The sequence below is a fragment of the Pholis gunnellus genome, assembly GCF_910591455.1.
Source record: "Pholis gunnellus genome assembly, chromosome: 23".
NCBI lineage: Eukaryota > Metazoa > Chordata > Actinopteri > Perciformes > Pholidae > Pholis > Pholis gunnellus.
The window spans coordinates 9,220,673-9,232,249 of NC_136550.1; the positions used below are offsets into that span (position 1 = coordinate 9,220,673).

Below are 11,577 nucleotides of genomic sequence, written 5' to 3' on the forward strand. Positions count from 1 at the left end.
ATAAGGCACGTGTAGTCTCATCCAGATATCGACTTCTAAATTAAAATAAATAAGGAAAAATAAAAACTGACAGATCAGTAATATTCACCCATACAGATGAATATACATAAATAGAATCTTGAATATTAATTTACATATATTCACAAAACATTCATTACAAGTGTTTGGACCACCTATGAGAGTAACAACAAAATGCAGCACTCGGCTTGTTGGCCTCCTCTGGGAGGAAGACGAAAGCAAACAATTGGGATTATCTTATCGCAGGGGAGAGGAAGAAGGGAATATGGGGCAGAGGAGCTGAGGCTGCCATATCTTTTATTTTCATAGCTAAACTCTTCCTGTAGGGCATGGAGTTTGCAACTCCATTGATTTCCAGATTGCCTGTTCCTGCGCAGCAACAAGCCTGTCTAGATACAAAGTGCACCTCCGGCTCCGTCGACGGCGGCTGAAAAAGTGTTTTCTCTCCGTTTTATTGACTGAAACGGAGCTGCGAGGTGGAACTGGTGAGCGGCGGCCACGCTGTGTGAATGCAACTAGGGACGATTAATGCAATTACCAGCACGAACGACAAGGACGAGGATTTAAAAGGCTTTCAGTGACGTCAGATCATGCCAAGGTTGTCACTACGACAGGTAGTGTCACCCTGCAGTTCTACGATGTCCCACCCTCCTGCATTCGACACCTCTGTGCGCTGGGTCTCTGGGATTGATAGTGAGGTTTCCACATGTTCAGGCGCGGGATTTGACCGAGCGTCCCGGGAGTTGCAGGGCTGATGGCCCACCTCTGATTGATCTACAGAGGCTTGCACATTTGGAAGCCACGGAAGGTCCGACGCGACACCCAGTGCCAGAGCCGCCTCTTCTCCTTCCTCCACCGTGGAGCCCAGCTCTTCATCCTCCTCAACTCCCTCCACCTCATGCCCCGCCTCCTCCACCGGACTCCGCCCCTCCTCCAGCTCGATCAGAGCGCCGTCTTCCGTCAGGGTCACGATTTCTCCCCCTCGCCTGTCAATCCCATTCGTCTCCACCCCCACTAGAGGCTCCAGGCTGTTGAGCAGTGCAGGTGCGTCTTCCCTGCTGACGCCATCTGTGCCAAGGTCGCTGCCAGCAGCGTGGCATTCCCACGATGATTCATGTGTACTTCTGTCGTCTGACACAACTGGGAGAGGGAAGATGAGACAACTGGTCATTTTAATTACTCACTTGATCAGAGGCCATAGATGCACCAAAAAAACTAGTACTTTTGGACCTATTCTGAAGTAAGGCGGCCTCTGATTTGGGTTATCTGGCAACATCAGCATGATCAACTACCAAAAAATAGAGCTGCCAATAACAACAACAATACCTTCTGTTACATCTACTTCAACTCCTCCTTCACTGAAACATTCATGGTTGAAGACTGATATTGTTTGACCAACATATGAAAGTACAACTTTATTTGATTTGCAATAATATGAAACAGAGGGAAGTAGAAATGGGAAAAGCTAATATTTGGCATTTTTGCTTGATAAAGAACTTCAAATAAGATTGTGAAAATTGTTGTAATAATTATGTTTAACGATAATATTACTAATAAAGAACTCGAGTTGAGATGCAGCATTTCAGCCAGAGTTTACAATGAATATTAAGGAGCAAAAAAAGCATCTAAAACACAAAACAATGATAGTCAGTAACAAAAGATTATTAAGTAATTGAACAGCCAATATAAACTAAGGGTGCTGACAGACCAAGGCCCATGAAGCCATGCCAGTCCATCGTTTAACTATTTCTATCCTTTTATTTTGTGAGAAAATTGAAATATGTTGAAAAAACACTTTCTAAAGAAAACACGAGGAGAGCTTTCCTCCTCTGGACCACTGTGTCAACGTAGAAAGTTATTTCAATTACTTATGTGACTGAAGTGCTTCCATGGCAACAGGCTAAATATAGCAGCAGTGCCCCCCAGACAAGGGGACGCAAGACAAGTGTGACGCCCCGCATCTCGGCAATAGCAACAGCTTAGTTCTGCTTCTTCACCCAAATATGTTCTCACTTTGGGGATTACTGACCCATATTTGTGGATGTGCAGGCAAAAAGGTTAAAGACTGCACATGGAGTCTCAGCCACCTTTTCAGACACTCACACACACACACACACACACACATGCACACACACGCACGCACACACAAAAACACCCAGGAAGAAAGCAACATTACTTGAACTGGCATCCATATTTATGGCCCCCCCGTCCCCCATCCCCTTTCAAAAGGAACACGGCAGAAGTTTCTGAATGTCAGCGGGCGAGAATTTGCTTCACATTTCCAAAATGCCATGGCATTTGGGCAGCTTGCACCAATGAGAAGCAGAGAGGAGTGGAGGCGAGACGGGATAGGACTCGGGTTAAACGTGGAAGATAGCAAGGAGTGTTTAGCACGAGGTGGCTAATTGCAGTGTTTGTCCCGTGAGCTGCGGGTTCTCTTATCAATGGCTGGAGAAACAGAATAGGCACGCTCACCTTTGAGTGGCTGCGTGTACGGCTGAGACGTGGCGGGCGTTGGGTGAAGCTCCGGTTGAAGGTTTTCACTCAGTGTGAAGTTGTCTCGATTCCCTGCAAGACCCCAAACAAGGCACAAAACACAAAGTGAGCGGTATGAAGAGTTTTGGGACATGTTAGGATATGGATGGAGCTCATCCGAGCACATGTATGGCGCCGTGTTGTGTGTACAAACATACACGCACGTATGCATTGCAGTGCTCACAGGAAGTGGTTTCAGCTCCCTGTCATCTGTCTTCATTAGTGATGGCTGCACGCCTCTTAGGCTGACACCATATGCTACTCATAGGAGACTGTGCGCTATAAACCAGACATCACAAATACACACACACACACAAAATTGTCTTCACAGAGACATGTGAATACACACGAGCCTGTAATTGTGCACATCAGCCTGTGCCTTCACAGAAACCCCCCTGAATAGGCCTGTTTCTCTGACCATTCAAGTGTGAGGCACAAAAACAAACAGAAGAATGAGAAAATGGATGACTGGGTGACACGATGCGTGAGAATCATGAATGGCGAACGGAGACCATATTGTTATGGATGCCGGCCATATTGTGGTGGATGCTCAGTGTTGACACTGATGTGGGAACAGTGAGCGATAGCATTGGGTGGGTGCTGGTTGGATCCCGAGGCTTCTACATACCAACAAAGTTGCCGATTGTCTAAAAAGTTCCTTTACTTGAGACGGGTGTTGTAATCATTTATGTCAGATGGTTTTGATTGAAATGGCTCAACAGCTACTGGATGGACTGCCACGCAATTTGGTATAAACATTCATGCGCCCTCAGGGTGAATTATAATAACTTTGGTGACTCCAGGTCAACATTTCAATTAGTCTCGTACTTTGGTTTATGACCAAATTACCTGGAAAACTAATGACAGTCCCATAAATTGTGTTTATGGCTGTTGACCAAATGTTAGCGTGCGAACACTGTAAATAAAGATGGGAAACATTAGCACGTTAGCATTGCCACTGTGAGCACGTTAGCGTGCTGACGTTAGCATTTAGCTTGAAGTATCGCTCACGTGGAAGTAGACTTGTAGCCTCGTTTCTCTTTCAATCATAAAATGATTAGTTAAAATAGCCACGTATGACATTTGAGTGACTGCCCACGACCCGATACAAACAGATATCAACCAATCGATATCAGTTGAGAAGAATCTCCATTCGAACAATTGTGACCATTGGCATGTCTTCAAGTTTTGAAAGTGAGGCCTTAGAGGACTTCTGCAGACTGCCTTTGAAAGCCAATAATAAAGGTGGTGTTGGTTACTGCGCACAGCAGTGTCTCCAGGAGCCAGGCAGCACTCAGGGGGGAGGCACCAGCGACTTCCTTTAAACCCTACCGGCAGCTGCATGTCCAGCCATCGATCCGTCTCCTCATCACACATATGACATACTGTCTATGCGTTTGCACCCATCCTGCAAAGATGACAGACTCTTCTGCATGATATGATACTCCAATATATCAGATCACATTCTCTATATCACCAATAAGGAGAGGGCAAAAAAAAAAAGAAGAGACGTCTATCAAACAGTCACATGCTTAAACCCTCCACTGAGATGCTGTGCTGTCCAAAACAGAGCTACATGGATGCATTTTCCAATAGGTGATGCACACTGACAAGCTTTCACTTGCTGTGTTACATTTCAGCTTGCACTCCGTCACCATGGGGGAGTGGGGGGGGGGGGGGGTGTTGGGTGGACTGGAGGACTGATGGGGTTCTATCAATCACAACTTTATCTGACTCACTGCATCGATGTCATTGTTATTGTTTTTGTCTCTCCCTCATCCGGAGACGAAGTAGTCACCTCTACTGTTCTCCGGGCCTCAGACAGGCGGCCAAGGCCCTCCATCCTATCCTGTTTGCCTTTAATATCCATCAGCACAACTTCATATCACATCAAGGCCACAGACGCTCACGTCCCTCTATATATTTCTGTCTCCCTAACTGTGGTGGACAGCGTGGTCGTCAGGCACTCTGGGCCCTCGCCGACAAATTCCCTAATAACGGCACATTCCCCTAAATGTGTTTGTAATGTGGGCAATCATTTTCAGTAATGGATGCTTGTCAGTTTTATGGCGGTGAGAATGACGGTCTCATGACAGGGCACCTCCATCCAGCCGCAGTCTCTCCACCTCTCAATTTGGTTCATGCACGGCACAACATCCCCCTCCAGTGGGAAAAGCCGGGAACTATTCACTCGGTGGAGCGTCTCGTCTCCTGGTTGCATTTGGAAATTCTTTTCAGACATCAAATGTAGTTTTTGATAGAACGTTTTCATGCAGTTTACATTTTTGTTTGGTTTTGCTGCTCTAAAGGATGACATTTTTATTATAATAATTTGTTTTAAAAAGGTAGGGAACAGCTGACAGACGTCTTAGCAAAATGTAAGGGCTGCTATAAATACAGTGCATGTTAGATATTTAATATTAAAGCCTGGGTTTCATAATGCATGGATACAGATCTACATTTTTTTTTAAATTTAAATTACATTTTGCTCCTCAATTTTAATGTTGCTTTTCTCCACTCTCTGCCAAGAATGTTAAAAAGAATATCTGCAGTATCGACAGCATATTTCACTATTCATTCTCCCTCTCATATCCTAAAAACACTGTATTGTGTTGACCCCAATTCTCAGAAAAATAACGTTTTGTCTGTTGATCACTTCTTGTTCTCTTACGCCCAACTACACAGTCTGCATCATACCCCTCTCTCTCTGCTATGACAGCCTTCAGTCTTGGTCTCAAATGATTTACGATTCAAAATCTTGCCAGAAAGCATCTGAGCCTATTTTTAAATCAACCCAGAAGAAAGCAGTGCGCTGCATTAACACGGTCTCTCCTGCCCGTAAAACAGTCCCAACCCCAACGTTAATAAATGATCTTTTTTTTTTTTTCTCTCTGAACGGCACATTTCAGACGGATCCACTAGACCAAAAGGACCAGCGTTTGATACTCATACAGCCTGCTGCAGTCAATGGTATCAGGAACAGACACATGAGCGGGTGGTCAATGGAGTAAACACATTGTAAACGGTGGGCATGAGGTGACACGCTTTCTGGGCGTCTGCCCAGATTTGTCCTGGCGTGACATAGCGGAGGGCATGGATGGGCTAAGTGGGGCAGAAGGAATACATACTCCCAATTCCCACGGATACGCGGTAGGTCAAGCCTGAGACGCAGCCAGAGAAGAGAGAGAGAAAAGGCACACTGTTATCAACATAAAACCTCAATCATGTATTTAGAGAAAGAAAAAGACACAAGAATCCGTTCAAAAATATAAATGATGAAAAAAAAAGGGATTGAAATGAAACGAGAGAGAGGATTAATGTTCGGAAAAACATTTCTCTTCTCAAATTTCTAAAGCAAATTCCCAATTATAAAAAGGGGACAGAAATGAGACAGTTTATCACAAGTTAACTGGTTGGAACTGGTTAACCTGGTTAGCACGCACAAAAACGGCCCATAGGCACACGGTCATGTTTGCTAATGGTGTGGTACAGTTTAAATTTCCAACCAGGTCAAAGCATATGCAAATATTTAAAGAATATATATATATAAAAAGATGTAAATGACTGTTATTACTCTGTATTTGTTCTCTAAGAGGATTGTGTTTGATGTCAGGTTGAAATGATTTCAGGACTTCAGTAAGGAAGCTGCAACGTGGTACAGCTGAAGTGGTTCTTTTGTTGGCCCTGAGACCCACCTGGAAGACTCCAGAGTCCAGAAACCTCCAACGTCTTCAGCTTCCTTTCCAAATCTGCTACTCTGTTTCCAAGGATCCTGCAGACCAAATACAATGGATCAGGTTTCTTGGGACTGATGAACAGTGTGTGTGTGTGTGTGTGTGTGCGTGTGTGTGTGTTTGTGTGTCACAGTTCAGTGTTTGCCTTGGAGGTGGAGGAGGATTTTCAGAACAGGTATGCAAACATTCTGCTTGTGCGCCGTAAGCCCTTGCAGTCAGCAAGGATCCAATGAGTCAGAGAATCACTGTTATGTCGCATTTCAATACCTGTTGGTGTGCCTCTGGTGCTGGATGACCAGGTTCTTCTCATGGATGGTCTCCAGCAGAGCCGTGGCCAGGGACTTGAGGTCAGAGATGGACTGAGGCGTGGCTGGCAGGCTGCAGCCCTGCTCTTCCAGGAGCATCTCCTGGACTACAAACGGAGAGGGAGAGGACAAAATAGGGATGGCAGATTAATAAAGAAACACAGGGATGAAAGATGAATGAGAAAGCAATTTGAATTTGAAGCCATCAACGACAATATGTGGTGCTTTTCCTACAACCTGCCAATAACGCACGGATAAAACTTTCACAAAACTTACAAAAATATACATAAAAGAGAGGGTGCTTTAACATGAGACGGGGAGAAAAACAGCATGACAAGAGCAAGGCAGTGATGGAGAGTTAGAAACAGCTGTCTACTAGTGACACTCTCCTCTCTTTAACTCCGGAGCCCACTGTGCTGCTGCTGCCAGCAACTGTCAGTCATCTTGGCAGGCTCATTTCCCTGCCAGTGGTGCTCTCTACCACTCAGAATACAATTAGGAGCCCAGCTGGAGTCCGGGGCGGTGGCTTGAAGCATCGGCGCAAAAAAAAAAAAAAGAGTTATTAAATAAAGCGCTGATACGCGGCAAGGAACCAAGGGGCCTTTTAAAGAAACTGATTTGTTACACTGAAGAAAGAATCAGTTGAAGAGTTTATCGGATCAAAAACTACCGTACGTGCCATAAAGACTGAGGCGATGGCCTTCAACACTCTCCAGATCGGCCATCTATTTATGTCGGAGTTTCAAAGTGAGCTGAACAGTTTGTGGTTTTCACCTTGCTTGGCTGAGAGAACTCCAGTGAGGGGACTGCTGTTTGATTTCCCATATGTGCTGGAGTTTTTCCTCCTCTCAAGAGCCGTCTGTGCGGAGGGGGGGAAAAAAAAACAAGAGAATAAAAGCTGACCGCGCCATGTTTGATGAACAATATCAATTAAAAGTCTTGCTTTTAGTGCGTATACGCAGAAGAATACAAATTTAACAGAAGTCAAATCAACTGTTCAGGATTCATAAAGCGGCCGAAATCAGAGGCATTTCATCCGCACCTTGTACTTCATGATGTTGGATTTCAGCAGGTTCACCTCCTCTTGTAGTTGGCTCAAGCGCTCATGCAAATACCTACGATCAAAGTGATACATCAGGAGAGCCAACGCACACGTAACACAATTGATTACATGCAAGACATACCAGACTATAATAGTTTTAACTTGAAGACAATCACATGTATGATTTTTTAAACATTTAAACACTGGTATCGGATCAGTACTCTGGTTAAATCTTAGCAAAGCTAAAAAAAGGTGCAACTACTACGCAAAGGGTACCAAAGATATTGTAAATGGGCCTTTACTAATGTTGTGTTGTACTGATGTTGTGTAATGTTAATGACCTAATTTTCATACATGTTTCCCCTTTATTAAAAAGCATGTTAGAAAATGATTAATAAAAAAAAATGAAATTTAGAGTTTAAAATGTCTCGGTGAAGCATCAGAAAGAGGAAAAAGAGGAGAGAAGATTCAGAAAACGGACAACAGTGCAACGGACTTGAAACGATGTGACCACTGGAGGCAGCTGTGTGTACTTGGGATCTGCTTCTTTGTCCCACTTGCCTGTTCTCCATGCAGAGGGCGTCCACGTCGATGATGCGAGCCTCGCGGTTACCCAACACGTGGTTGAGCTCCACGTTGAGTCGGTAGGCCTTCTCCCTGAACACGCTGCGCTCCGCCTTCACGTCCTGCAGCTCGTCCGTCACGGCCTTCATGTTGTGCTCCATCTCCACCATCTAGGGAAAAAAAAGCAGCAAGGCAAAAAAGTGTTTGTGAGAGCGCTTACAGCTTTGTTCACGAGAGAAGAATTTGCTGAGGGTGCACACGCTATTTTCAGCAAAGGAACTGTATCAACCTGTAGCCCCGCTCTCTCAAGCTGGTGAACTAGATCCTCCCGTTCATGGGGGGGGAAATGGCGTGCCCCCACCTCCTCGTCCCCCAGCCTCTGTCGAGTAATGGTCATCCTCAGGAGCTGCAGAAAACAGGAAAAACATGTTGAATTCACCGTTTCTCTCGAACACATCTACTCATTCACTGCACCGTGAGGAGGGGTCATCCTCACGTCACCTTGTTGTCCCCCTGGGCCTCCGTGAGTCTCTGAGTCAGCTCCTTCACCTCCTCAGCCAGCTTTTTTGCTCGTTCCCTCGAGTCTCGCAACAGCTGAGCCAGGTTCACCTGAGGAGAACGAGGAGGAGGAGAAGAAGAAATGAAGTGAACGGTCATTTATTGCAAAACAGCTGGTGAAAGGCCACTTGATCCGTCGTGGAGAAATCCACCGATAAAACCCATTCGATTTGGGTAGCACTGCACATCTTTCTTCTTCAGCTCAAGGAACAATTGTTAACACACAGACACAGCTGTCAACTGTTTTCATTAACTGCTTTTGAATGGGTCATGCACCATCAAAAACAGGCTAAATAGAGTTATGAAAAAAACAATATAATTCTAAATAATAACTATCAGAACTAAATACATCTGATGTCCACGAATCACATTATTTACTTGATATAAAAAGTGATCTAGTGTGCATGTCAGCATTATCCTTTTTTACAATACTGGTGTTTGCCCTCTAATCAGCAAGACTCCTTTTTTATAATGCAGTTCAGCCGCCAACTCTTAAATTCTGGTTGTCACGGCGTCCTTGAACGCACCACCAGGCAGAGTCCTACAGACACAACCACCTTAACATTTATCCCAAACTGTGATTATCTGGTAAACGGGGCATGTTGTTACTGCTGTCATATAACAAGTCTGCAAGCGGTGTGAGCACGTGATCTGTATTCGATGTGAAGTCACGTGCCAGAGGTTATCCTCACCAAACTAAGTCAACATCACATTTACACTGCAATATAATGCAGGCAAATACTTGACTTTTAAATCAACCGCGACTTACTTGATTGCGTTTTTCTGGCGGCAAGGAGGGGTCCCCATCCTAAAATGTGAAAAGAGTCAAACAATCAAAATATTCTTCGTCGTCATACTGTTGAGCATGACCAGACTGCTTCATCACAAAGAGTCAGCGTCACCTTGAACCACTCACAATGAGTTCCCTGTACTTTTTCTTGAGTCCCTGGTGGCGCTCCCTCAGCTGGTTGGCCATCAGCTGGTACTGGTCTCTCTCCTGCTGACAGGTGTCCAGCTCCTTGGACAGGATGAGCAGGGCCTCCTTCTTACTCTCCAGCTTGCGCTTACACACCAGGAACTGAGACAAACAGCGCACACAGGGAGAGAACAGAGAGTTTTTGTGTGGATACAGTTCATTGTAGCTCCGTGTTAATTCCAGGGACCACAGGTCACATCTTATCCATCAATCATAACACCATCATTCAGTTTGTTCTTGGCCCCGAACGGTTCCCCACAGGTGGAAAAACACACACACTGGAGCCAAGTGTTTAAGGTGGAGATAAGACACAGCAGAGTAAACCTCGATAGCTGTCAGACCCGCCTATAACCAAATTAAGTAGCAGCTGCAGAGCTGGCTGTGCAGAGGCAGTGTGTAGTCAGGCTCGACCACAAGTAATTGAATTACTATTTGGTATTACTGTTTGAGTTTCCAAAAAAGGTTTTTTTGTTGCTTTGCACATTTCACATAACGTTTTGTATGCTAATAACAGCCAGCTATAGGCTTACATTACATTTTCAAGTATATTTAATATATATGTATATCCCTATTCATCGAATCTCACTTAAGTTAGGTTTGAATTGGTTCTAGTTATGTTCACAAGTGGTTAAATGCAGCCCCACAGGTGTCTTATACGTCTGGTCAAACGTGTATATGTATATGTATATATATATATCTATATATAGATACATATCACCGTACTGTACATGTTGAAGAGGCGGGCAGGAGTGTCGCTGCATGCTGGATGAGGGGTCGTGATGCTGTCGGTCTGACACAACAGCACGCTAGCTTACCCCTTCATTTGTTCTGCAGCATATCGAGCAAAACACGAACAAGTAACGTCAACAGGTTTTCTGTGTGACGTTAAAAAGCTCCTCGGTCTGTTATTAAGTAATGCCAAGACAGCGAAGCTCGTTCCACACGGTCCAAGGGAGCGTCTGCAAAAAATCAGTCCGTCTCCGCAACAGCTGTTCGCGGCGTTCGCCATCCACTCACCTCGCTGACCAGCCCCTGCCAGTCACTCTCGCTCCTCTTAGAAGACTGCATCGTCCGAAAATATTCGGACAAAATGTCAGAATACAGGTTGTCCTCTCTGACTCTGCCCAAGCTCCGTTTGTTTATCCTGCAACGTCACTTTTCTTTTTTTTTTTCTTTGACTCTACTGTCAAGTCCCGTGGATGAGAAGAAGATTACTCTTCCGGTATTGCATTGAAAATAAAATCATCGTGGAAGAAAATGAGTTTTGAGCAATTCTGATTTACAAATTTTAAAGAAACACTGGATAGCCTGCACTATTTGGAAGTAAAGCTAAACAAGAGCGATCCTGAAGAGGAATTATTGTAATATAACATAAATTGAACAAGATATCCTTCACAATAAAAGCACGCAGTCATTGTAAAAATGTAATTGTGATCAACATTGGATACAAATAAGTCAGACATTTTAATGATTTATATTTAGCTCTTATAGCTTCAGAATTAGATTCGTGAATTGGGCCTTAATTCTCACCTTGTATTATGGTACAAAGGATATTATTAACTTATTGCTGGGTGCATTGAGACAGGGGAAATTATACTTGACTGACATTGTGCAATAACGATAGCACAAACATGACAAAACACATCTTACAATCATGTATTAGTAACACAAAATATAAAAATGAACATATTTAAATTCAAGTTTAAATTTGCAGTATATTCTGAACATATTCAATATGCCAAAAAATATAAAAAGTAATAAGATAATCATTAGATAGAATTAGTTCTGCAAAATTGCAAACCATTCACTTAGAGTTTAGGACAGAGATTTTCACCAAGAGAATCC

At 44.0% G+C, this 11,577-nt stretch overlaps 1 protein-coding gene across 1 annotated transcript; it reads right to left on the reverse strand.

Moving 5' to 3' along the window:
* On the reverse strand, positions 1–10,874 carry ccdc149a (coiled-coil domain containing 149a). The gene is made up of 12 exons (XM_079184430.1): positions 10,750–10,874; positions 9,673–9,834; positions 9,526–9,564; positions 8,700–8,807; positions 8,488–8,604; positions 8,196–8,368; positions 7,635–7,707; positions 7,367–7,451; positions 6,555–6,699; positions 6,249–6,325; positions 2,494–2,586; positions 1–1,158 (listed from the first exon to the last, which is right to left on the reverse strand). The coding sequence occupies exons 1-12, from the start codon at positions 10,798–10,800 to the stop codon at positions 602–604; spliced, it is 1,680 nt and encodes a 559-aa protein (XP_079040556.1). The 5' UTR covers positions 10,801–10,874; the 3' UTR covers positions 1–601.
* Between the last annotated feature and the right edge of the window lie 703 nt (positions 10,875–11,577).

Excerpts from the sequence above, each read along its gene's own strand:
- ccdc149a (XM_079184430.1), bottom strand. The coding sequence starts at position 10,800 with ATGCAGTCTTCTAAGAGGAGCGAGAGTGACTGGCAGGGGCTGGTCAGC. Across the intron at positions 9,835-10,749 it reads GGCAGGGGCTGGTCAGCGAG|TTCCTGGTGTGTAAGCGCAA; the intron begins GTGAGTGGATGG and ends TGTTTGTCTCAG. Across the intron at positions 1,159-2,493 it reads GTACACGCAGCCACTCAAAG|TTGTGTCAGACGACAGAAGT; the intron begins GTGAGCGTGCCT and ends TCCCTCTCCCAG.